The 27,154-nt window shown below is 39.1% G+C and overlaps 2 protein-coding genes across 12 annotated transcripts in view; one reads left to right on the forward strand and one right to left on the reverse strand.

Moving 5' to 3' along the window:
- Window positions 1-16,325, forward strand: part of OXR1 (oxidation resistance 1) — a 262,445-nt gene extending 246,120 nt beyond the window's left edge. For 8 of the 11 annotated variants that reach the window (XM_061373377.1, XM_061373373.1, XM_061373380.1 and 5 more), the window contains 6 exons: window positions 5,574-5,654; window positions 8,847-8,972; window positions 10,763-10,915; window positions 13,256-13,351; window positions 13,917-13,990; window positions 14,313-16,325. In XM_061373377.1, the coding sequence (XP_061229361.1) occupies window positions 5,574-5,654; window positions 8,847-8,972; window positions 10,763-10,915; window positions 13,256-13,351; window positions 13,917-13,990; window positions 14,313-14,448 (666 nt within the window). In that variant the 3' untranslated portion in view covers window positions 14,449-16,325. The remainder of the gene's footprint in view (window positions 1-5,573; window positions 5,655-8,846; window positions 8,973-10,762; window positions 10,916-13,255; window positions 13,352-13,916; window positions 13,991-14,312) is intronic. The other 3 variants (XM_061373374.1, XM_061373383.1, XM_061373382.1) reach the window with 1 other exon arrangement.
- Window positions 16,326-21,160: 4,835 nt separating this feature from the next.
- ABRA (actin binding Rho activating protein) lies at window positions 21,161-26,678 on the reverse strand. Its single transcript, XM_061373388.1, has 2 exons — window positions 25,857-26,678; window positions 21,161-21,649 (listed from the first exon to the last, which is right to left on the reverse strand). Exons 1-2 carry the CDS (start codon window positions 26,606-26,608, stop codon window positions 21,172-21,174), a joined length of 1,230 nt encoding a protein of 409 aa, XP_061229372.1. The 5' UTR covers window positions 26,609-26,678; the 3' UTR covers window positions 21,161-21,171.
- Between the last annotated feature and the right edge of the window lie 476 nt (window positions 26,679-27,154).

The raw sequence follows: 27,154 nt of genomic DNA on the forward strand, positions 1-27,154 counted from the left end.
TACTAGATCCAGCAGCGCTCCTCTCCTAGTTGGTTCGTCCACCATGAAGTTATCATCAGTGCACTGGAGGAACCTCCTAGACTGTGAATGATTGGCTGTGCAAGTCTTCCAGCAAATATCAGGGTAGTTAAAATCCCCCATGAGGACCAAGGCATGTAGTCGTGAGGCTGTTTTCAGCTGCCTGTAGAAAGCCTCATCAAGTCCTTTGTCCTGATCAGGAGGTCTATAATAGACCCCCACAACTGTATCACCTGTACCAGCTAGTCCCTTAATTCATACCCACAGACTTTCCACTTGATCCTCATCTGCCCTTGGACAGAACTCTATACATTCTAGTCGCACTCTCACATAAAGAGCAACTCCACCACCTTGCTTTGCTGACCTATCTTTCCTAAAAAGGACATAGCCATCCATGACCACATTCCAGTCATGTGAGCTGTCCCACCATGTCTCTGTAATTGCCACCAGATCATAACCATTAGACCGCACACAGACTTCTAACTCCTGCTGTTTGTTCCCCATGCTGCGTGCATTGGTGTACAAGCATTTCAGGGAGCGAGCAGAGCACGCTAGTGGCACCCTTGGGAGGCGGGAGGCCTTTTGGTCTTTATTAATACTAGAACAATGCCCCACTAGTTCAACTCCAGCTACAACCCCCTTGCACTTTCAGTCTAACCTAAAGCTCTGTGAGTGAGCTCTGTTGACTCTCGCCCTGATACCCTTTTTCCCCTGCAGGACAGGGTCTAAACAACTATCCTTTCCCTCAAATGAAGCAATAGATTGAGAGTCCTCCCTGGTATGCCATCCTTCAAGCCCTAGCATGTTTCTCTTGGGCTTGTCCCCAGCAGGCCCAGTTATTTCCCCTTCCCCCTTCATATCTAGTTTAAAGCCCTGTCAATGAGCCCTGCTAACTCCTGCCCCAGAAACCGTTCCCCCTCTGGGACTGGTGTATCCCACCCACCAACAGCAAATCAGGTGTCTCATATAGACATATTTTGGGAGCAAACTAAATTTCCTGAAACAGGAAGTTAGTGTTTTCTCTTAAAATAGTAATAACATCATTCAGTTTATAAATGCGCCTTATATTTTCATTGGAAGATATTTACAGACTTCAGAATTTGATCCTTTCTTCTCCCTCCCTATTTACTGATGAATTGGAGCTGCCTTGATAAAATTAAATTAGCATGGGGTATTTTGTTGATTTTTCTGTTTGTGTTTTTTATTATTATTTGTATTGGGTTTTGGTTGGTTTTTTTTCTTCAATCAAATATCCTGTAACTTTAAAGGTGAAACTTTTTTGACTCTCAAGTAATTATGTTTGTGAAGCTTTACAGTTTTCACCTGATTTTACATGGATGTATTAAGTTTTAAAGTAAAACTTTTCAACTTTCTCTCTCTTAGTGTTTATTTAATATTCACAGTTAATAATGAGGGTGTAGATAAGATGTTGAAGAGAACCACTTGGACCGTTATGCTTTCTCCAGTCTTATCTTTCAGGAGCACTGTTCAGCTCTGATAAGACCCTTTCTTTTTCTAATAGGACAGTTTCAGCTACTTGTTAATTCTGAAAGTTTAGCTGTATTTGCTTTGAGGCAGCAATTACACAGCCCAGTCAGCAAATTTGGTATTTGGGTGCCTGCGCTGGTCTCTCTGGCTTTGTTAAACTGGCAGAGGAATGCCTCAATGTAAGCAGTTTTCATGTTTATGGCCATCTATAGCACACTGATATGACCAGTGCCTGAAAGGGCTGATGTGTTACCTTCTTCATGGCAAGCTGCCCTTCACAGACATTCAAACAATTGTAACTCTGTTTTCATGTGTATTGCCGAAAGACAAAAAAGTTCTGTGTTAGCAATTTCTGCTTTTCCCAGTATGGGTTGCAAGAGCTACATACTCTGACATACTTTCAGAAAAACAAAGATGAAAAATGTAAGATTTTCCAAAAGGAGAATCCTAAGCCTCTTAATTGGCTGAATCATTAGTATGCAAACTCTCAATTTGACTGACTTAATTAAATATTAACTGTTGTGTGTTCATACACTCGTATGCATGGTGTGGAGAGTCAGGCTGAAAGGCATTCATACTACAAGAGTCAAATGACTCATCCCATGTTTTCTCATCAATGTTGCTATTATGAAGAGAGCGGTTAGTATTAGATCTCTAAAGATATATGCCATGCCATTTCAAACTTGATTAGCCCTTGGAATTGTCCTCTGGCAGACTATTCCAAGTCCCCAAGCACAATGTTTTTTGCCCTGAAGAAAGTTAATCTCCTGCCTATACACATTATTTGTTTCAGTCTGTTCTCACCAGTCCCCAGATTAACCACGGAGAGGTTTGGCTCTTCTTTCCTCCTCCTGCATTCTTTTTGAAGCAGAAGGAACTAAAGAGAGAACAGAGGTTCCTTTGGGTTCCTCGTCAAGTGGCTTTGAGTATCAAGGAAACTGGATGCTGATAGGAGATAGTGAAAAGAGCTCAGTAGATAAAGCACGTAGCAAACTGATATAAGTAGGTCTGCATTTTAATCTTGAATACTTAGATTACTACAATTTGGGGCAATTTGGCAATTTCTGTGTAAGGACATGGACTGTACTGGAATTTGGAAATCCTTGCCATATACCTTAAAGACTTAGTCAAATGTTGAAAGCCTCCAAGGATGGAGATTCTGCAGCCTCCCTGGGAGGCCTGTTCTAGTTCTTAAACATAACAACATCAACCCTTTGAGGAGGTGGTCCAGCCATTTTTTCCAGCCTTGTTCTTCCTGCATAAAGAACATGCAAGAAAATTAAAACCTATTTGATTACAAAGCTCTACTATAGGACAGAATCAAAAGCCTCGGTGAAACACAGAAATACAGATAAATGGTATCCACTGTTCCCTGACCAAAAATGAAAGGAGCATTCAATACTGAAAACCACAGTCCAGTATGATACATACAGACAGAACTGCATTCACAAATTCATTTCGTTAACTTTCATAAATGAAAGACCTTGCTTTCTAGGTATTTCTAATGTCATGTGAAATAATAAAGTTCTGTGTATAAGAATGAAAGTTCAAAATGGAATGAGGTAGAAAGTAGCTTCTGGAATGACCATGAGAACAGACAGCTGATGTAGAGGTGGAGCAGTAGAGAAGAAAGTCACTGGTTTATCCAGCTTGAAGTGGAATAATGGATGGATATGACTACAAGGAAAGAAAATTGAGCCCTCTTCATGAAAGAGGAAATAGCACAGCAGACTATGCCTATATACTATAACCAAGTTATAAAGCAGAATAAACTTCTAACTAATGATACTACTAACATTTCAAAACCGTCTTGTCAAGTCTCACAGGAACAAAATGCTGCTTTCAGGTGTTTTCAGGATACATCTCAATCAATTCCTGAGTGAAGTTGTAGGAGGTATTTGCCAGTAGGCTTAGACATACTTGATTTCATAATTAAACATTTCATGATTAAACTAGTCTTGTTCCTGCAAAGCAAAAAGAAGGCATGTTGACCTAAACTGTAAGCATTTTATAGAAGGTCAGGTACAGTAGCTGAAATATTGTGGTATCTGAACGTATTTGTTTAAAGACTTGTTCAGTGATGAGATAATTTGTCTCAGTTTCCCTATGGACTGTACACTTAAAATCAGCACTGGTTTTGAGAGTGTGGATTCCTTGCACGTAATTTTGCTGGTAATAGTTTGACATTCTGTGACATGCTACTTTATGATGTTTACCCATTGCATACCAATGATCTGCCACTATGCAGGCTTTTGTTCACAAAACAAATGTAACAAGGTAATGGTGTGCAGCAGGTTCAGGATGCCAAGGAGCTGTTATTGTGTACATTCTTGGAGATGTATTCATGTTTCTCTTTGGTAAAAAATTGATCAAAATACCTTGTGCACACAGTTCTGAGAATGCAGGCACCCCCATACAATATCAAAAGGTCTGTCAGGTCTTCACCACTGAGCAGAGGGGTTGATAAGCAGTTCCCACGTGCAGGATGGAGATAGAGTGTGCATAGTATGCATTTGAAAACAAGATGGCATTGCCTATGAAATTTCAGATACATTCCAGTATGTGAATCAGCAACTATATAATGGTGTCAGGAATAATGAGATTTTTTTAAAGACTCTTCCTTAAGTAACTATATATATATATATATAGATATATATACTTCCTTAGGTAACTATATATATATACATGGCCCATTGTAATTTAGCTGGTGCCTCTCATGTGACAGGGCTGAGCTTAAAGAAGCAACAGGGCCAAAATGTCCTCACATTACTCACATTATTGCTTTTCAGGATTACATAAGGTGCTGGTAATGTAATTTACAGTAAACTGTCGTAGCAAATAAAAGGATAAAACTACACTATCACTTACATGCTTGAGTGGAATACTGCTAAAACTGTGCCTGTAGCTGTGTGACTATGAGAACATAAAAGCCAGCACAAGTTACAATTTTCTTGATTTTTTTTTTTAAGAGTATGGTTGAAAATAGTGGAAATAAATTGAGTGTAATTACTGATTATTCAGTAATAACTCCAGATGTCACAAGTATTCCTTTTTCCTTGCCTTGCAGTTGCATGGGGTAGAGTGAATCATCGCTGCTCAAGAGCCAGTCATGCATGACTGTGGGCTCTGTACTCAGGACAGTGGCGAGTATCTGGCCAAACTCCCTGTAGTAGGGGCAGGTAGATGGGGAGCTCCTGGACTTGTGGTTATCTTCCTATGCATTGTGGTAGGCTCTAGACGTTTTTAATACACTCTTACTACATGGGACATCCATTTAATCTCTCCACTGGCTGTTTTAAGATGCTTTCATACAAATGATGATTTTGAGTCATTCTCAAAATCACATTATTTGCTGTAGTCCTTTAGACAGCTTGTTGCACCAGAGCAGCATGTTCTAGAGCTTTCTGTCTAAAGGCTTTCTAGCTTACACCTCCTGCCAAAGTGGAAGTGCTGTTTTGAGTGTGTGTTGACAGATGAGCAGCTCCCAAAGCTTTTTAGGTGAACAGAAAGTCCAGGATTAAGATATTGTGAGGTGGTATTGGGGAGTTACTAAACTTTAGTCTTTCTTCCTTGTCTTTAACTGTATTTTCACTGCCAGCTAGAAGAGTCAGAACCTGCTGAGAAGCCTGAGGTTTGCTTCTAGTTTTCATCCAGTAAAGCAAACCAGGTTCACAGGATTCATTAATTGGGGTGTAAAGACTGTTTGGAGGACTTTGGCCTGAAGGGTTTGGATTAAGGCATGCAACTTGACTTCTAATTTAGCATCCTGATGCTGGTAACTTTATGAGCTCCTACATCAGTTCTGTATTCATCCTAAAGCAGTGAGATACATCTGACTGCTAGTGCCATTAGTGTTTAATTTGTAATTTTGCTGTGTCTACTCATATGTCTAAAATCACCTTCACGTGCATTGTCCTTGCAGAAACAAACATCTTTTGGCAGTTTTTGTTTGTGTGTTACCATTGCACATTTTCCCTTCATTACTCTTTCCCACTTTTTTTCCTTCTTACCTTTTTACTTTTCTTCAACTGTCAGTGGAATTATTGTCTTCCTGTCTCCATATTCAGGTAGTGTCAGTGGCTGAGTATCACCGCAGGATCGATGCTCTAAATAGCGAAGAACTGCGCACACTCTGCAGACGTCTCCAGGTGCCCTCTTCAGTAGTTTAAACCCCATCTTCAGATAAAAAAACATCTTTCTTTGTAGTGTCTTTGATCAGGGCAAGTCCTACACTCAGTGGGTTTGTCTTATCTACAGCACTACAAGGATCCAGCAGAAAATTCCTTTGTTTTGAATTTATTTAATTGTGCAATGTTATGATGGAATCAATTTTTTTACAGAATTATTGCTTCCACCTTTTCAAACAGGAATTTTCTGTCAGAATTTGAAAAGTTGTTTTTAGTACTGCTTGACTTGGAGTGATGTGTTTTAACTTCTGCATTAGACTAGTGTGTTGTGTTAGATAGAAGCTTTCCTAAAAAGAATGCAAAACAGGTGAAGGATCCAAAACATTATTGCATGGGTGTTTAATTTTACATAGGAGTCTTTTAAGAATCTCACAGTACTTGGCAAGTATGAAGCTTCACAAATTCTGTGGAATAGGTAAGTATTCTTCGCATTATACAAGCAGGTAACTACAGTGTTCAACACAGCAAAGGGCATACATGTGGAGCTGGTAATGAAACTAACCATTCTGAAAACAGTACTTCAGTGTGGGGTTTTGAAGGTTTACTGATATGGATTTAAACTGATGTTTGCATTCTCTTTAGGTGTTTCTTAGTTCTTTTGACAACTAGAAAATTGTTAGTTGCTGTATACATCGCACATATCTTACTGATGGAAAGCATGGCTTAGAACTTAGAAGCATTGAGTATTCTGTTTTCCTGTAGTAATTGGCTGCTTAAACTGTAAAAACTTTCCCATTCTGTTTTTTGACTCTGATCTTGGTGGGGCTTTTTTTTCACCTATTATGTAACTACACGTAAGAAAACATTTTCTTGGCTCTCATTTCTGCTTATTTAGTAATCAGTATTTATATGTTTTTAAAGTGTTCTGTAAATGCTTTGCACAAATTAATGAGCATGAACCCAAAAGCTGCACATGTATGGGAGAATCATAAATTTTGCAAAACTATTTTCATTCCCACTTTAGAATAAAAAAAATCTGTTTCTGGCAAGTGGTGGTAGGGAGTCCTTGTATTAGTACCCTGGAAGAGCTCTTTCCGAATACCTTTCACCTGGAATGCCTAAACTCAAGGTTTAGGCCACCTTGAAAAATGTGATGTACTGAGCTGGAGCCTGTAAACTCTCTGCTCTGAGGTCGTGTGAGAATGTTTGGTATAGACTGCATGGTAGTTACAAACTTTTGAAGCTCCTAGAATCTGCTTATGGGTCATTTTGCCCTTTCAAAGTTTAGCGGTAAATAAATTTGCAAATTTCAAAACTTCACCATGTTCTGCAAAACAGATACCTTTGAACAGACATCGGTCTTTGTCCACTTCTGCAAAGCAGTGTTCTTCGTTGAAGAAAGTTCCTTTACTGTAATAGTAACTTTAAAAAGGTAAAAAAATCTAACTAAAAACAAACACAACAACATTAAACCTCACAACTCCTCCACACAACTTCAATCCAAATTATTCATGTTTTGCATGGAGCACTTTAATCAGAATTAGAGAGTAAGAAAAGGAATAGGCTTTTTTGCTGTACAAGTGACCTATGCTGAACTTTTATGGAGTTGAAGCAGTAGTGTATGATGAATGAAAGGCATTTAACATGGAAAAGAGTTGTAGGATGAAATAACATGTTTTATAGAGATAGCCTACAGACTTCATTATAGTACTATCTTTTTTGTACTTGAAGCTGTATGGGTAAGTGCATATACTTTTTTTGTTGTGGTATGGAAATTAGTGCATAGTTTGCATTGGAAATGCCTGTTGTCTTCCACTGAAAAATGATAGGATTGAGCTATTTGCTTGCTTAGTACTCACCCTTTAAGCACACCTTTTCTCGAATTAAGAATTCATATTATAGTTAGGTAGTTGTGTGAATATACTTTATACTTTGGAGTTTGTGATAGTAACCTTTGTCATAGTTCATGAGGGAGATGAAGGGGGTATATGCTTGTTTTTTGCTTGGGTGGATGTATTTGTTAAAATACTCCTGTCTGTATTTCAGGGTCTTATTTGATTTGGCTTCTTTTAAGCTAAGGAAGTTGTCTTCATAAGAGCTTGGCAAAGTTTATCATGGTATTGTGAAATACTATAGTTGTGTTTGGTATGTTTAGAGTATGAGGAGTGTGGCACACACTGGTGGTTATTCTGGAGTTTGCAGGTGGTTTTGGTACTTTCTTGACATTCTCAGGATTCAGGGTTTAAGTAATTTGGACAGACTGTTGACTTTCAGTGAAACTTGGTTCACTGATAATTTATTCAGATGCACTTGTTCTTTTATTTTTCTTCAGCATATCTCTCAATATTTTAATAAGTCGTGCTGCAGTGGCTTAAGTTACTAACTTCCTTCACGTTGTCCTCCTCCTCTGTCAGATTTGACTGTCTCCATAGCAAGTTTCAAATATTCCTGCAGCAAGATTTACAGAAGGAAACCTGTTTGGGTCTTAACTAGCCTAATTGTCCACTTTACCTTGGTGGTAAAGTGGACAGTGGATGGGGACTGGGGTAGGAAGCTGATATTTGATGAGTTTTATGGTCTTTTGCTGCCTCCACTATGGTGATCTGCAGCAACTCAGTAGGGCAGATGTTTGGGGCAGGTATTTTAAACTATGAACAGATCTTTGTGCATAGTGCTCACTATGCAGGAAGAGTATTACTGCTGCTTTCCCTTCTCAATTCTTTCTTCTTTGGTTCCCATAAGTACTCCAGCAGATGGGCTTATGGAGCAGAAATATTCTCAGGCTTCATTCAGTTGGTTTACTCAAAATACTTAACAGCAGGCTTTCCATGTGTCTACTACATACCTGAAAACTGTTGCAAGTACTCTTTAAAAGAGTATTGAATGAGAAGCTACTGAGAAATATCTCTGTTGAACTTTCAGTTTCTTTTCTGTCTGGGGTGGGGTTAATTAGATTTAATGTGAATGCTATGTCAGTATTAAAATGCAAGTTTTCTTCTGTGAATGGGTAACTATAATTTATTATTAGTGTATAGTTGAACATGGACTTGCTATTGGAAATAGTGCAGATTTTGTTCCGGTCAAATCTACGGTATTTCTTAACTTCTAAAGGAGTTGCATAACCAAATCAGCAAATGCATGATTTTTAACCTGCAAAATTTATCTGCCCTGCTAATAGAATGGCAAGTACTTACTTTATTATTGTTCTTGTAGATAACAACAAGAGAAGATACCAGTTTGAAACAGGAGACAAATATCAAAACAGACCTGGAGCCTGAAGCATTCCGGCCAAATCTTAGCGATCCCAGTGAATTATTACAGCCAGAACAAATTGAAAAGGTATTAACTTATATCTGTTCCTTTTAGTATTGTACACTAATATATCACAAGTGCCATGACCATAGTGTGAAACACACTAGTAGGAAGACCTTGTGTGATATTAAATAGTACAGAATCATTTCGGTTAGAAAAGACCCTTAAGATCAAGTCCAACCATTAACCTAACACTGCCAAGTCCACCACTAAAACATATCCCGAAGTGCAGCATCCACATATCTTTTAAATACCTGCAGGGATGGTGTCTCCACCTCTTCCCTGGGCAGCCTGTTCTAACACTCAGTAACATTTTTGTGGAAGAATTTTTTCCTAATATCCATCATAAGCCTTCCCCAGTGCAACTTGAGGCCATTTTCTCTTGTCCTATTGTATGTTACTGGAGAGAAGAGACTGACACCCGCCTCACTAGTAAGGTCTCCCCTCAGCCTCCTATTATCCAGGCTAAGCAACCCCAGATTACCTCATCTACTCCCCATAAGACTTGTGCTTCACTCTTCACCAGTTTTGTTGCCCTTCTTTGGATGTTCTCCAGCACATCAGTGTCTGTCTCATAGCATTGGCCTTCTTGATCACATGGGCACAAGCTGGATCATGTTCACCCAGGACCTTTTCTGCCAAGCAGCTTTCCAGCCACTCTTCTCCAAGCCTGTAGCGTTGCATAGGGTTGGTTTGACCCAAGTGCAGGACCTGGCACTGAGCCCAGTTGACCCTCATACAGTTGGGCTTGGCCCATGGATCCAGCCTGTCCAGATTCTTCTGCAGAGCCTTGATGGCACCTGCAAACTTCCTGAGAGTGCACTTGATTCCTTTATCTAGATCATTAATATAGATATTAAACAAAAATGGCCCCAGCACTGAGCCATGGGGAAAACCCCTTGTGACTAACCACCAACTGGATTTAACTCCATTCACCACCACTCTTCAGGCTTGGCCATCCAGCTGGTTCTTACTCAGTGAAGAGTGCACCCATGCAAGCCCTGAGCAGCCATTTTCTTCTGGAGAATGCTGTGAGAAATCCTGCCAAATGCTTTACTAAAATCTAAGGAGAAAACACCCACAGCCTTTTGCTCATTCACTAAGCAGGTCACCCTGTTATAGAAGGAGATCAGGCTAGTCAAGTAGGACCTGCCTTTCATAAATCCACGCTGACTGACCTAGATCACCTTGTTGTCCTGTAAGTGCCACTGATGGCAGTCAGGGTGCTTTGCTCCATAACCTTCATCCCTGCCCATGGCAGGGGGGTTGGAACTTAGATGATCTTAAGGGCCTTTCCAACCTTAACTATTCTATGACACCGAGGTCAGACTGACAGGCCTGTAGTTCCTAGATCTTCCTTCTGGTAGATGGGTGGCACATTTGGTAACCTCCAGCCAGCTGGGACCTCCTCGGTTATCCAGGACTGCAGATAAATGATGGAAAGTGGCTCTGTGAGTGCTTCTGCCAGCTCCCTCAGAATCCTTGGGTGGTCCCATCTGGCCCCATAGACTTGTGTGTGTTTAAGTGCAGAAGGACAGTACAATTTGTATCTGAAATGTTGCTTTCTGTATTATCAGAACTTTCAGTACACTGTGGCAATGCTAGTCTGTGTCTTTACTCTTATTTCATTCTTCCTTGAAAACAGCTTGGCTTTCACTGCAGTTCTTGCTGTCTAGTCCAAAGTCATCTCATTTAATGTGTTTATTGAAGGTTTGGATTAAGGCTGACTGCATTCAAAGGCACAAAAACTGGAGACCAAGCGCCCTTTGCACTTGTTATGTGTCACATTAAGAGCGCTGTTATAATCTTGTTAACAGCTCACAAAGTCTCTTCCACCACGGACCATTGGATATCCATGGACTCTTGTCTACAGTACTGCAAAGCATGGCATGAGCTTGAAGACTTTGTATCGAACAATGGTGGGACTAGACACGCCTGTGCTGTTGGTTATCAAAGACAGTGATGGACAGGTAGGAAAATTGTTTGTGTGAAGGCAGGTGACCTATCAAGAAAAAGGGAATATAAAGTAGTAGCTGACACTTCAGTCTGACATGGGAAATAAAACTCTGTCTAAAGCTGGTTTTCTCCTTGGTAGTTCTGTAGAGACTTTTCAAAATGTGTAAAGCAATCCTCTGGCAGACTGTGTTTCTAGGAATACTTCGGTGATACATGTTTGCTGTCACAGTGCATGAGTGTCATAATACCCCATTATTGAATATACTTTTAATATTTTTTTTAATGCACTTGAAGTATGAGAAGTAGTTTGTAAAACTTTCTGATGACTGAAAATCTTGAGCTGATATGTTATTGCCAGCTGTGGCCAATGCTTCTTGGTATATTCTGTGACTCCAACTAACATCTCTCTCCCATTTGAAAGCTATTGGATCTTTGCTGCATTATTAATTTTTGTTCCTTGAGTCTCTAGTTGTACTCCACGCTCCTTTGACTCAGGTATGAATTACAGAAAGTGGCTCACATCTCACCCTTTGAATAGAAAACGTTCTCTCTTGAGTGTTCTAGCAACAGGTGAACATTGCAGGCACCATGACACTGATTCTTTCTTTCTGAAACTTCTGTGCTCTCTTGTGGAAGCAGGTTACTGCTGTCATGAGGAATTGACAGAACCACTGCAAAACCTGTAGTGTTTACTTCACTTACCCATTCCCCTATGGTAACCACAGTTTTTATTTTTGGGAAGCATGGGCTCATATCACCTCATACCATTCAGCAGGTCTGAAAACTGTACATGAAGGGTATATTTTCTAATTCAAGTAATAACTTGGGGTTGTTTATTTTTATTTTCTGTTCCTGCCTCAGAAATCCCTTAAAAAGAAAAATGCCTTCTGAGTGCTAGTAGAGCACTCTTTCCCAGAAGTTCCTTGAAAGGGAACTTTTTCTTCATTTGCTATTTATTCTTGAAGATAAAGGCTATTCAGTAAACATGATATCTCAACAGACCCAGCAGTCTTGTAAACATACTTTGGTAATTTTCCTTCTCTAAAGGAAAAACTTGAAGCTTTTCAAGATTAATTTCTAAGATATCTATTTCTTAGTACCTGGATACCTGTCCCAGAATGAAAATGTCCTTTTTCTGATAGAGTTATCTTGCCACCAGCGTGTAGGAATCATAGAATCAGCTAGGCTGGAAAAAGACCTTTAAAATCATCAAGTCAAACCATTACCCCAGGACTGACAAGACCACCACTAAACCATGTCACTGGCAGCCTCATCTACATGTTTTTTAAACACTTCCAGGGGTCATGATTCCACCGTGTCCCAGGGCAGCCTGTCCCAATGCCTGATCATCCTCTCTGTGAAGAATTTTTTCCTAATATCCGATCTAAACCTCCCCTTGGCACAGCTTAAGGCTGTTACCTCTTGTCCTAATGCTTGTCTAGTTGAAAGTTGGAATCTAAGACACCTGAATTGCCTGCTGCAGTCAATTGTAGGAGATCCTCTAATAAAGGTGCCCAAGAAATCTATAGATCTCTACATTTCAGTTGTTACAGGCTGTCTATCTACTGGCATATGCTGAACACACCAAGTTCTGGTGTCTACTCTGACAGCCATTTAAACCTAATTCCTGCTTTTGCAGATGTTGAAACTGTCTTCCTACTAGCAACAGAAATACTTATTTTGGGAGTGTTGTACTTCATGATGTATAGTTGATTTTGCATAACTATGCAGGGTTTTTCCTAATTATCCAAGTTCCTGAGAAATCTATTCTACTTTGAACAGACTTAAAAATCCAGTAATCAGCCCTTAGACCTCTTTACAACTCTTGTAATGTTCTTATTCCTGAATATTATAAATACTTTAACTACTCAGCAAAGGCTTAGTTAAAGTCTGTTTTAAGACAAACAGTACTTACCCCGATACCTGTATTGGAATGGGTAAATTGCATGCAAAGTAACTCAGAGCTAGGAACTTGCTGAAAATAGCACAGTTGAAGTGAAAGAGGAGCAAGAATCTTTTGGTTTGAAATTTTAAAAATACCTACATTATTTCTGAGAATTTCCAGAGTTCAGTTTTTATCCCTTTGATTATTTTTTTTTACTGTGCTCACTTTTGTTCGAGAAAGAGTTCTCTTCTTTTGTCATTGTCATCTTACCTTATTGCACCACAGAGCATCATACCATCTCTTAATGCTATTGGAACCATGACGCCATGCAGGTGCTTATCCTGTAGCAAATTCCAAATCTGGCAGCGTTTACAACCTGATGTGCTTGTCAGTTATTATCATTATTATCAGATGCTGTGTAGTTTGCTTTTTTTCTTACGTATTTTCTCTTGCATTATTTTTCTTACAGGTTTTTGGCGCACTAGCATCTGAACCATTTAAAGTTAGTGATGGTTTTTATGGCACTGGGGAGACTTTCATGTTCACTTTTTGTCCAGATTTTGAGGTAAGTAGTAATAACTGTGAGCCTTCGCTTTTTTCTTTCCATGTGCATTATCTTAAAATACTTACTGAAGAAATCTTAACAGTAAATAACTTTTAAAAATCTAGGAGTTGGCCTAAAAAAGTCATCATACTAGTTCTGTCACAGAATCCATAAGTGCATGGTAAGTTGGTAGGGTTTGCATAGTAGAAAAACTTAACCCAACTCTTATTGTACTGAAGATTTTTCTACTAGTCTAAATTCTACTAGGTGTTTGAAAGTTCACAAACTGCATGCTTTTAAAGGGAATAAAATCTAAATGTATTTTCTGTTACTCATTGTGTAGAAGTTTCAATGCTCAATAAAAACCTGTTTTGGAATGGGTTTACTTTAAATAGTATGAAACAAGAAAATGTTTGTCTCTGTGTATCTTTTCTCTTCATTTTCTGTGTAAACTGTCTGACTTCATTCAGCTGGCCTCTAGCCACCCCTAGTCTTTCTTATTGATGTTTGATTTCTCTTGAAATGAAAAGTTCAGGTATTTTAATTTGCCAATCCGTTCTGGTTGTTTGTTGGGGGTTTTTATTAGGTTTTCAAATGGACTGGAGACAACATGTTCTTCATTAAAGGAGACATGGACTCCCTTGCTTTTGGTGGAGGAGGGTAAGTTATAATTTCTTTCTGTCATTAAGAGACTGGTAGAAGTGGGCATGTCTGCACACCTTTGAAAAGAAAATTTGGAATTAACTTCAGTTTGATAGCTTAGGATTCTTCTAGCCAACACTTCCTGTGTTGAGCAGACTTAAACAGGAGGTTTGTCTTCAGCCTTTGCAACTTGAAATTTATCAACATCTCTGAGGTATTTGTGTTAAAAAAGAATTCCATAGTTCCTTCCCCTTCGTTCCTGAATGCTGAATGAAAAATATATTCATAAGTTTAATGCTTACTCCCTCAGTCTTGCTTTAATATGTTGTCTGTCTTGCAGAGGAGAGTTTGCTCTTTGGCTCGATGGTGATCTCTACCATGGAAGAAGTCATTCATGTAAAACATTTGGGAATCACACACTTTCTAAGCGAGAAGACTTCATTATTCAAGACATAGAAATATGGGCTTTTGAATGAGTATTTAACTGTTTCCACAGGGTGTTGTCCCAAACCTGACATCAATCAGTGCAGCTTAAAAATCCCTAGGAGCAATATAACACAGCATTTTAACTTCCTGGTTTTTTGTAAGTTTTCAGCGTGGCCATCTAGTTCTTATTTTTAAATAGCAAACCCTTTTTCATGCCCTCACATCTGTAATACGCTGTCTAACTTTTTGAAGCTGTAGATGCTTTTACAAAATAGAGACCACATGGACTAAAGATTAACATCAGTTACTTTAAACCTTGCAGCCTACAAGATATTCTTATCCTCATTACAGTTGCCTCCCAGGTTTTCCACACACACCTTTCTACAATCCTGCTAGGGGGCTGCTTCATTGAAGATAGGTTACTATTTTTGTATTCAAATTAAGTCTATGAATGAAGTTGCCCTCTGTGAACCGATACAAGAAGAAAGCTGCGTGTGGGTATTTGGCAGCAGTACTGCAGGGATTGGGCCAGAGCAATGATGGGCTAGTTCATATGGTGCCACAGAGAAATGAGAAGCCTAGCATTCGTTAGCACATACCAGTACGCATATGCTTAAGTTAGAAGATATCCAAAGTCAACAGTGCCACTTGTCTTGTTTATTGTTCATGTTTAGAAAAAAAAAGTCAGTTAATATGTGTTCTAGCTGCATGCTGATTGTATTAAAGAGTGTTTTGCACATGCTGTTAATAATCTGCAGGTTTGGGGCAAATACTGACAATACTGAGCTACGTAGCAAGGACTTACAAAATAGCAAGGGAATATGAAAGTTCCACAAACTTAAAAGTCTGAAGCAAGCAGAACTTGAACAATTTGTAGCTATAGCAGGGCATTAAAAATACAGAAACAGCTGCATCTTTCTTCAACATAAAGTGTCAGATATATACTGTTATACTGTTGTAGCCGTGTAGCACATCAACTCCAAGAATATAGCTTATTCCTGTCCAAAGAAACAAATAGTTGTGATGTTTTTAAGTGGGTCTATGTTGTAAATTTACAGTTAGCACCAGCTCTGATTAAAATGAGATAATGTACTATAGGTAGACAATATTGTAATTCAGTACACTTGTGGAATATGCAAACTTACTGTCATGTGACCTCAAAAAAAAATAATAATGACAGGCTAGAATCCAGTTCCAGTAGCTCTTGTCCACTTTTGTAGGAAAAATGGTAAGCCATTGTGGCAATAACAGCTCAACAGAACCATTTGTTTCAAAGCTTTTATTCTATGTTCTGCAAAACAAAACAATACAAAAAATACAAAAAAATTGCTGTTAAGTGTGACAGTGACTGACTTTGTGCTGAAATTTCAGCTATTTCAGATGAACATTGTATATTATCTTGTAAATTAATGTTCAAAGTAGTTTTGTTATTACAGAAAAGTGTTGATGGACGGGTTGCTTATAGCACTTTAAATTATTCTAGAAATGGAATAAAAGCCAAGTGGGTTGGCTTAAGTAGATGTCGTTGTACATTACTTCCGAATATTTACATCTCTGGAAAGTTTTAAAAACTTATTTGAAGACAGCTTACTGCTATGGGAATGAGAAAGGGCAGATGTTTCATCTATAATATGCTAATGCTTAATATGAATAGAAATGCAGGGCTTTGTTTCCTGTCTGTATGTATAGGTCTTTATCCTTATTAGAACTTAGTACAATGTGTAGACTAAATGTTTACAAAATAAAGAACTGTAAATAAAATGAAATGGCTTTTCTCCCCTTTGGTCTTCCACAGCAGTATTATTGTCTTTGTGGAGTCAAGACTGATTATTACAACAACAACAAAAAAAAATCCTGTACTGGATTTTAACTACTATAAAGTCACAGTGATGTATAGCAAATAAATCTAAATATATGTAAAAATAAACTTGAGTTGGAGTTTATTTAGAAGTTGGAGTTTACTTAGAAGCACAAATGGAGATTGTTGCTGTTCATTTAATAACTGCTGACTACGTAGCATGTATTTGTTCATCCTTTTGTGGATTTTTGGTTTTTGATAGCCCAATGGGAAGCTGTAAAAGATGCTGCTTCCGTCATTTTCAAGGGGTGAAAAACAAAAGGTATCTTGTGTTATCCTTGCCAAAAAAAACCCTAAATGAATTCAAGTGCCTAGTCTTTATCCTAAGCTTATATTGCAAAAAAGCTTATTTAGATTTTAAATGCTACTGTGAAGAATTTTATGAAGAATTACACTTTGGAGGATTATATAAATGCACAGGAAAACCTTCGGTAGCTGAATGAGTATTGGGAAAGCATACGGGGGGGTGGAAATAACAGGATGGTAAGCAGTACAGTGGCAATCATACTTGTATAAATACAGAATTAGTTGCCAGCTGAGGTTAAGGCACAGCAACTGCTTATTCAATTTCAAATTAAGACATTAGTTTTGATTTTAACACTTCCTAGTATTCCTCATTCAGGATGTGAGTCTTGCATCTCATGTTTATGTTCTTCCTTTGTACGTGAGCAGGTCATCAGAGTGGTTTACTGTTGTCTAAGCAATAGGGAGCTCAGTTAAGGGAGCAAACCTGTATTCTTTAAGAGTACATGCTACTACAATACGAAAAGAAAAAAAAGCTACAGTGTGGCACTGGAGTAAAGAGAGCATCCAGTTGAGTGTGAATGGTGTACCTGAAGTACAGTATGTACAAACCACATAGTGGTCCTGCTGGCTGTCCCACTTCAGTATCCCCACTGGCAGGTCTGTTTAAGCTCTGCTTTTTCCTGTCCTGATTATCTCACAAGCTTTGTAATCCTTGTTGAGTTTCTTTTGTAATAGCTACACTGCTAGTAATACACATGCTCTTGAACACTAAACTACTTTCAGTGTGCCACATGATGGCAGGAGTGACTTCAGTTAAGATGCTGATGTTTTGCAATATATACATAGCAGCTGGACTAACAGGCAACAGCGCTTACCAGTATTGTGATCAGTGATGACTGAAAATCTCACCACAAATGTTACACTTTCTACTACACAGTTTTAAAAACTAGCTTTAACATTGAGCCCTTGGATGTACAGAAACATTTTAGAGGAGGAATTACTGCCAAGGATGAGGGACCTGATTTCCACTGGGTGGCATGCCCACTCACTGATCCATCCTCTTGCTTATGCACTGCAGCAGTTGATGTAAGACTAGAAAAAAAATGCAAAGGTGTGAAAGTCAAACTTATTTCTTCCAATACAAATAAGCATGTAAACTGCATTCAGAATATGGAAAATATTATATAACTATAATACATAAAATATAATACCTCACAGCTCTTACAGGAGGACGCTTTCTTTCAGGACCAAGGAAGGGACGTTGCTTTTCTGGCAAACTGCACAATATTTGCAAGAGCGGCACATGCCTCCAGCAGAAAAATGAGGGCGATCTGTTACTTACTGGAAGGAAATCACTTTCAAATAAAACACTTCAGGGGTAAATGCATTATTTAAAAGAATAATGTGCAAGAGTAAGCTACCATGAAAGTAAGGAAAAGTTGCTCACTCTTATCTCAAAGGTTAAGGGTTTAATTTTTTAAACAAGTCAGAACTAGGAAAGCTCTTAAAATCTTTGAAGATTGCTTTAATCAAACAGGTTTTGACCTTTACTGCCCTCCTACTTTGAATTTAAGTAGAATATTTAAATTTGGCAGAGGTCACACTAGTTCCACAGGAATGTGACACAATGTAGTAGGAGACTAAGACTGGATAATTCAGTTGGTTCTTAATTAATTCAGATTTGTTTTCACCTACTTTCTGTGGATAAACTTGTGCCACATCTTTAAGTAAAAATGTTATAAAACATATAAACTGCATGAAACAGTTTGATACATCATAATATAACAATATTTAACATTTTTCTTACATAAAGCCAGTACCTGCTTTTCACAGTTCAGAAGGCACTACATGGTGCTGCCTATTCAAAGGTGTGAAATCATACAGTTTTCTTTTCCAATTGGAATTACTTTGAGGGGGGGAAATAGAAATTGTTGTTGCTGCAAAAGCTTTTAACATTGCATTGGAGTGATTGTGAATGGAGCCTTAAGAAGTTACCTGTAGTGAGTTAGAGACTGATCATGTATACAGTGATAACATTGTTGCACAGCTCATCTAAGCAGTTAAGTGCAAGGTTTTTTTGAAGAGGTCTTCTGAGCTTGAAGGCTAGTCTTTTTTATGCTTCAAATGCTTTTCTTTAAACCTACAATCTAGTTTTTAACCTATATGGTAAGTGTGAGTGCACGTATATCTGGATGCTCTTATACATAAGAAGAAATCATTGTTTCTATAAATACATGAGTAACAAAAAGAGGGATAAGGAATATCTTCATCCTTTATTGGATGCGGGGGGGGGGGAAACAGTGACAAAGGATGAAGAAAAGACTGGGTACTTAATGCCATCTTTATCTCAGTTTTTAACAATAAGACCCAGTTGTTCCAGCTCCACCTCAGCTGAAGGGGAAGGAGCAGGGATCCAGGAGAAAGTTCCCATAATCCAAGGGACATTGACCTCTTATACCATTCAGATACACACAAGTCTACGGAACCAGATAGTATCTATGCAAAGATACTGAGGGAGCTGGCAGAAATGCTCATGGAGCCACTTTCCGTCATTTGTCAGCAGTCCTGGGTAACCAGGGAGGTCCCAGTTGGCTGGAAACGAGCAAATGTATACCCATCTACCAAAGGGGCCAGAAGGAGGATCTGGGGGGCTACAGACCTGTTAGTTTGAAGTCAGGGAAGGTTATGGAGCACATCATTTTGATTGCCATCAGTGGCACCTACAGGGCAACCAGGTGATCAGGGCCAATCAGCATGGGTTTATGAAAGCAGGTCCTGCTTGACTAAACTGATCTCCTTATGACGGGGTGACCTGCTTAGAGAATGAGCAAAAGGCTGTGGATGTTTTCTCCCTAGACTTTAATGAAGCATTCAACAGCATTTCCCACAGCAGTCACTTAGAGAAATAGTCAATTACAGCTTTTATTTATAGTTCATGTATTTCTTTGACAATCACCATGCTCATGACAATTCAGACAGCTTGTGAAAGTCATTGTATAAAAACGTAAAGGTAAGAATATGCTAGTAAGTATTATGTAAGTATTACAGCTGCAGGTCATTTTTGCAGGTCAGCCTGAGTAGTCTGAGATCTCAAGAAAACATGAAATAAGTTCTGCTGAATCCTGTAATTATTTTTTTTTACTTAGATTCACAACACATAACTGTGTCTAAAATATTAATGATTTATATGGACTTAGCGATAGACATTGTAATCAGTTCTTGTATCACTAACTTATCAAATGTATTTGATTTATTTTTTCTTGGGAGCTTCAAAGTGGAGTATCTGTACTCATAATAAGATAGCAATACTTGTTTTATCACAGAGACAAGATGTTTATATACCTTTTCTTCTGTAAGAAGATACTTGCTCTTTCAGTTTGAAAGAATCTGGTGGGGAAAAAAGCCACTTCTTTTTCATTGTGCATATTACTTGCCCAGGCGTCTTGCTCTGAAACAAATGTTTTTCACATGAAACACATGTTTACCAGGGTAGCTATTTGTACAGTAGTGGCTGAGAGAAAGCGTTACACACCTTTAAAAGGTCTCAGTTTTGTGCGTAATACAAACAATTATTATTTCATTGGTTAGCTCATTGGCATTTACTCCTCTTCAGCATCACTTGGACCAAAATATATTATTGCAGTGGCATCAGAATGGTTGAAATGACAAATACTGTAAAATCAGGCCAGTTTTTCTGTGTAGCATGAAACACCATTTCCCTTAAAGGTAGTTGATTTTGGTTATGAACAATTTTGTATCTTTTCTCACAAAGGTACTTTTCAATGGAAGATGCTGACTGTAGTCATTTTTTTGTTACACAGAACACTACAAGTACCTGACTTTTTTATATGTTGCGTGTGATTTTTCACTTATTTATAAGAACCATATTTACATAGATAATCTGACAATACAATGCACAACGTTCATAGGAGGTATTTCTATGTGGCTATACAAAAAATTTTTATGCATTCTATTGTGTTTTTCTCTCCAACGTTTATAGCTCTAAATATACAACTATCTAATACATTAGTTATATAAATACATTAAATATACAATCTCATTTATAAAAAGGAATTTGTATATTATAAGCTGTATCAATAGTTGCCACAAAATAATACTGCAGTAATAGCTGTATATCCTACTTGTAAACAAATGTGTTATCCTTGATTCTATGATCAAATACAGCTATTTTTACATGCATTTAAATAAACTAATTAGGAAATAGGCTCACAGGATCACTTTCACAGATCAAAAACTTGGTCTGAGTTCATAGTGTCGTTCGACTTCTGATCTGGCATGGTTTATATTACTGATATCCCAGTTAAAAGAATTGGTAAGATCTTGAATGTAGGAACGAGTAAAAAAAATGGAATTCATTTGTTGCTACTCGTATTGCTATTGGTTTTTATGATCAGCTGCTTATATTCAGTATGGATTTCTGTATTTTTCATGTAGGAATTAACTGAAGTGTTCTGCATGCCCTCCTGGTAGAGAGAAAAATCTATTTACGTGCTTGCGTTACCATGGAGTAGTTATAAAATACGTATTTAGAAAAATGGTTGATGTGATTTCTGTGTGATGAATCTTGTACTCAAAATGTGCAAATGCTATTAGCAAGGGAGAAGAGGAGAAAGGTTTTCCAAAACAAGTTGTTCTGGTTGTAGCATGCTTATTTTAATAAAGTAATTATGACATTATCATCCCTTCCTTGCCATAACATTTCTCCCTCAAAATCTACTAGACCATGTTTCCTGGCTCTCAGCAGAATCCCAACAACCTTATCTGAAATACGAACATATCTGTCAAAGAGTTCCCCAAATGTAACTTGGATCTTCCCATCAGGCCGTGGTTTAGCCATGGATTCAATGATGAAACACATGTCCCTAATCTCCCGATGGATGTGGGCCTCAGCTTTCTTAGCTCTTTCAGCAGTTTTGGTTCCTTCCTTCGGACGGCCATAGCCTTCATCTCCTTTGTGCAGGCGTGTGGACATGGACAGCTCATGGTCAAATTCCTCACTGAAGGGATTGAGCTTCTGAGACATGATGTGCTGATCGCTCCATTCTTGCCATTTGTCCTTCAGGCTGTTGACAGGGCTGTATTTCCTCTGGGCTTTGGTGCGTGCTTCTTCATTAATCCTGTTTGCGCTGAAAGAAACAAAAGGGCATTTCAGCTTTGCATTGGATCATTTAATTATGCTATAAATCTCTTAACTCAGTTACCATGCTTTTCCAGATGAGATGCTAGCCACCAGGTGGCATGAGTTCACTACTAAATTCTTTCTTCGGGGAGTTTAGTCTGTCAGTTTGCACTCAAAAGCAAATTCACGGATCACAACTTGATCCCATGTACACTACCACCATGCAACCTAGAACTGAGCCCATTTTGACAACCTTTTGCCCAGAATGATGTAATTCTGTATGGGAGCAAAGCAGTATTGTTGCTGGTTACATGCACTTTCTAAACCTTTGGTCAGTTAAGCAGCTCCCATGTTGTGCCTGCTTCGCAGAGCCTGAAATCTCTCCACCCTGGTGTTATAGATTACAATAACTGTAAGTGTATGGACTGGGTCCCCAGCTGTTCTTGTCTGGAAAACAGAAGGCAGTGTTCAGACAAATCTGTCCCCTGCACTAGATGTCAGTGTTTAAAATAAGAACAGCAAGGTTCTGAACAAGTACTGGAGTCCAAAATTAACATCCCCACTGGCAGGGTAAAAGCCTGAAAGAAACATAAGGCTACTGAGATTTGTATCAAGGTCAAAGGATGGGGAAAGACCTTCAGAGATCTTGGTAATTTGGGGAGGGTTTATTGTTTTGTGTGTGTGTGTAACAACATCAAATTGTTGATATCTTTCCTCTAGAGGCCAATCCCACATGCTGTGGGTGAGCTGTAGGTAGCCTGAGCTAGTCTTTGTGCTGTCCACATCCTGTCATTGTGTCTGTACAGAGCTCTGCTAGGGAGTACGCTGAGCTGTGGCTGTGAAAAGTAACTTGTTTTCTAATATTTTAGTCCCTAGAAGGTTGCTCTGAAACCTCCCCAGTGATGTCAGCTGAATGTTAGCAGTAACACCGGAGAACCAAACTCCAGTTAGCAGAACACTAGAGAGAGCTCAAAACTGCAGGAAACCTTGTTTCCCTGCTGTTTGGGCATTTCCCCTATTGCTTAGCTTAATGACAAGTGAACACAGTAAACTGCATACACATAGAAATGGGTTTTTTTCGTGTCTGTACCACACCTACACAATGGATCATGGATCCAAAGCCAAGGTTGTGAATGTTAACCCACTGTAAGCAGTGCTTCACCTATAGCAACCAACTAATTTAACCTGGATTCATAGAATCATAGAAGAGCTAGGGTTGGAAAGGTCCTTGAGGGCAGTGTCCATGTTCCATGTCTCCTGTGATCCTTTCTGGAGGAGAAAGGTATAGATCCCTTTTTAATGTTTTGAGTTTCATGTCACTATTGCATCCCTTTGCCTCCTATGCAGGAATGAGTGTTTCCTATGCCTGTAGGAGTTAATATGCCTTCTGCTAAGAAACCTTATTCCAGAAATACTGCATCTGGAAATTATGAAGGTGCTGGTGTGAGGAAAAAAAAAATACTGGCACTGATGCCTTTTTCCTGGAATATAGAGAAGAAAAAGGGAGATTTCCTTTAATAGCCACGTACTTACGGCATCTTTGAAGAAGATTAAGCCATACTGGAAGATTCCTGAAAGTAGCAGGCCGAAATAATGTATTCTGAAGTTATAAAATAAATTAAAAAGAGAGTAGTTAAAAAATCCAGTCCTGATAACAGCACTGTGAGTGCAGAAAATGACTTTCATGTCATATTTCACTGGAAGAGAGCTCTAAGTAACACAGAGGTGCTATTTCAGTCATTTGCACCTCAGTAAGTATGGCTAATCAGGTTTTTCCTAGGTAGCAGCACTAACATTAGACATAGGAAAATATAAGTAAAGTTTAACAGAAAAATAGCTGGTTTGTTTCTGTGATGGCATTTTTTTAACTAGAAATTTGTTTTAATTGAGGTTATTTACAAATTATAACTGCTGTGAATGTACCCTCTTTTCCCACTCTGTGAAATCCTGGTTTTGAGGTACTAGCTTCTGTCAAAGGATGCTGCATGTGATCTCTCCAAAAAGCAGGGGCCACAAACTTTCAAGCTCTAGGTTACTGGAGAGCATTTTCCACTATGGCTGTTAATCATTTGCTCCTTGTGGGAGATGACTGATCAGCCTACAGCAAAGCACCATTGATCCCTAATCCAAATAGTTAAAATAGCTCTGTGTGCTCAGATAGCTGTGTTAAAAAGTACCTTATGGTTGAAATCCAGTATTATGTTAGTCATGGTCTAATGCCGGTCATGGTAAACGCTCATCAGTAGTGAGGTGTAAAATCCAAGCAGCAGGAATGGTGCTGCTGCCTGCCTGTCTGCAGAGAGATCGCAGAATTTGTTTTGGCATCTTCATCAGTGCTGGTCCCAGCTCTCATTTCCGAAATTGTGATTAGGATATGGTATGAGCATACTGGCCCTGATCCTCCAATCCCTGTTGCTGTGCTCGTCCTTTATGCATAGGTTAGTTGGGTGGGTTAAAACCCTGCCTTCTCAGCTCAGATTTCCTCCTGCTCAGGTCACACTCACATTACATGTGTGCTGGTGATGGAAACGGAGTAGAAGCAGTGAAGACTCAAGCCCCACATGCGGATTGCTCCTGATAGGAACCTATGTCCTGGTGCCAGCCTTTTCCCTCCTTGCAGGCTCAAGCGGATGAGCTCTGCTGAGCCCTGCTTTGGCTTAAGGTTCACCTTCAGCTGTCCTCCCTGCCCAGCAAAGCCAGCAGGCAGCACCTGGGCTGCGCCTTAGCCATAGCCCGGTGCCCACTGGCGTCAAAGGTTGCACTCTCCTTCATCACCATTTTACAGCTACATGAGAGCTTTTACACTGCAACAGTTCAGGTGAAAACACACGTTCCTTTCTGCTGTCTTAGTTCAAGGGCATTATCGAGTTTGTAAAACTGAGGGCTGGAGCAGTGTGTTACAACAACTGCCTACAGTTGTTCATGTTGCAGCATTGGGTATATGGATCTCTTGATACTTTATCAACACAAGGGTGATGAATTAATTTGGCACCTGCTCACTAGTAAGTCTGGCCACCGCACAACTATTTGTAGCTGTCTTCTAGAAAGGTGTTTCTGCTGGAGGTCTCTGGAAAAAGAAACTGGAGAATTTCTAACAGACTGCTGTTCCTCTGCCCTTCTAGGAGACTTGTTTACTACTTACTTACTACCTGGGCTACACATTTTACACGTGTCTGCTTTTGCATAGCAGTCTTCAAGTAGGAGCCTCTTACTGAGAGAAGTATTACTCAAGATTGTTGGATGCTATTTGCTCCTTAATTCAAAATTTAAAATAGAACCTGTAATAACTCTATAGGTAAGTATTAGATTCTGCTTCCTTTTTCTTCACACAATTTACAGGCATAAGTAAGCCTGTATCTCAGGAACTTCTACTTCCACAGCATATTCAATGAATGTACTTCCCCCACACACACCCCTTATGGTAGCATACCCAAAGAGAGACACTGAATTTGAAGAATATATTGATGATTCAAATGTTCTTTTTGTCAAATGATCTATACATATAGCATGATTCAAATGAGTGCTGCAGATGTTGAGACAGGCTGGATGCTTTCTAATGTACATTTGGGGTCCCAGCCCTGTGAAAGCTTCCATTCTTTGACTTCATAAATTCTAAATCTATGGAAAGCTTCCAAAGAGAAGCAGTGAATCCAGTTTTTGTTAAGATCTACTTTAATTCCTTCAATTACTAATTTGGACATTCCCTGACAATTACTCCTGGGAATATTTAAAATTTATATTAAGCAAAATACTGAATAAGTATTTGGAACTATTATTTGTCAGGTTTAGACTTAACATTTGCTTTAGACTTAACATTTGCTGAAACGAATAGCTGTAGGCTCTTGCTGAGATAAAAATCGTTACTATGAAATATGGACTAAAGTATCAAGAAGTAAGTAGCAATTTTGATGAACCAGTAAATCCAGTGTGAGAACTAAATATAATTAACATTTCCCAAACATAACTTCCTGTCTCTATTATGTATATAGCATGTAAAACCCAAGGCTTTAGTGAGATGTTGTTGACTGACTACTTAAGCACAAGGGTATGCGAAGGGATATTTCATGGGTATTTTCTTAAAGACTAATATGTTATCTTTGACCATTTCCTGCCATTCCTCTCCCTCTCTCCCTCCCATCTTCCTCATGGAAGCTTGTACCTCTCTCAGGGGCTGCTGACCATTTGTGATAATGTAACAGAGATATTTTACTTACAGAGATGGCACAGGTCGTTTAATTCTCACAACCATCAGCTCTCGGTCACTGTCTTCTGGCTCTATTTTGTCCTCTGCTTCTCCATAGCCACTGTCCTCAGCATCCAGGCTGTCATCATGACACTTAAGCAGCAGTTCTTTCTTAGCCCCTTCTCTGTCATCTTGTTCCACCTGTTTCCAGCCCTTGGTCAGCTCTGAAACCGTGTTTGAACACTTTCTCCTTATGGTTGGAGATAATTTGCCACTAAGAATTCTGTCAATAGCATTTGATTCTTCTTTGATCTTGGTCATCTCTGAGCTGCTATTGTTGTTCTCGTATCTTCCACTGAGGAGGCTAACATCACCTCCTCGTTCATAGGCTTTGCTTACAACTGTTTTGGTCACCCCTTTGCTTTTAATGCTGAACTTTTTCAGGGCTTCATCTGATTCCCTTGAGTTTTTTTCAGCTTCTCTTATTGTTACTGATTCCTTTGTTGAGGATTTTTCATTATCTTTTTCTTGGTCCTTCTGGACAGATGGCATTGGCCATTTTTCAAAGGATCTTTCCTCTACAGGCTGGGCCGATGAGTCTTCCGTAGGGGGGACCCATCCAGAGGGCTCTTGGGCTTGCTTTACGTGGTGGTCAGATACCCACTGCTGCCATCCTTGCGCCAAGCTGAAAACCATGCTGGCCATTCGGATTTTGTGGACAGCCCTTTTTCCAGGAGTGGTGCTTGCCTTTCCTTCAGGAGCCATGGCGCTGTCTGCTGCCATGTTGGCTTTTTCCCTTCTTATGATAAGCACCTTCTGACTGAACTTCCTGAAGTGAATAATGCCCTCTGAAGAGAGCTATGGAGATTTAAATAGAAGCTGGGGCAGTTTGTGCCCATGGAAAATATGTGAAACATTTCTCACAAAGATACAGTATCCTCTCTGGTACGGAGGTCTTTTTTTAACATGCGGGGTTGCATTTCATCACAGCAGATGAATGATGCATGATGTAAACAGCATGACACAGACCTGTGCTGGAAATAGTGGGAAATTAACAGCTTCTTTAGTCCCCCTTCCCAGGGACTGCTCTATTCTCAATTTGTTGGCAAGGATCTTATTCTTCTGGAAGTGCAGAACATGGGTTAAAGATACGGAACAGAGTGTTTGAAACTGCTAAATGTGAAGTGCTGTCAGTTGCTGACAACTTTGGCCAGAGTAGAGACCCCTCGTCATCAGAAGTAAATAGTGGCCCTTATCACACAGTGTAAAACCAGAAGCAGGCTATGAATGAGAACTTTTTAGGTACATTTTCCAGGCTATTTCTTCTTA

This window comes from Neopsephotus bourkii, unplaced genomic scaffold (genome assembly GCF_033783945.1).
Source record: "Neopsephotus bourkii isolate Nb327-2 ecotype Australia unplaced genomic scaffold, CSIRO-AGI_Nbou_v1 NB_1630, whole genome shotgun sequence".
In the NCBI taxonomy this organism is placed as follows: domain Eukaryota; kingdom Metazoa; phylum Chordata; class Aves; order Psittaciformes; family Psittacidae; genus Neopsephotus; species Neopsephotus bourkii.

What these genes read in the sequence shown, in the direction of transcription:
- ABRA (XM_061373388.1), bottom strand. Translation starts at nt 26,608, where the DNA reads ATGGCAGCAGACAGCGCCATGGCTCCTGAAGGAAAGGCAAGCACCACT. An exon ending in AAACGACCTGTGCCATCTCT is followed by an intron (nt 21,650 to 25,856) that starts GTAAGTAAAATA and finishes TGTTTCTTTCAG; the next exon opens with CGCAAACAGGATTAATGAAG.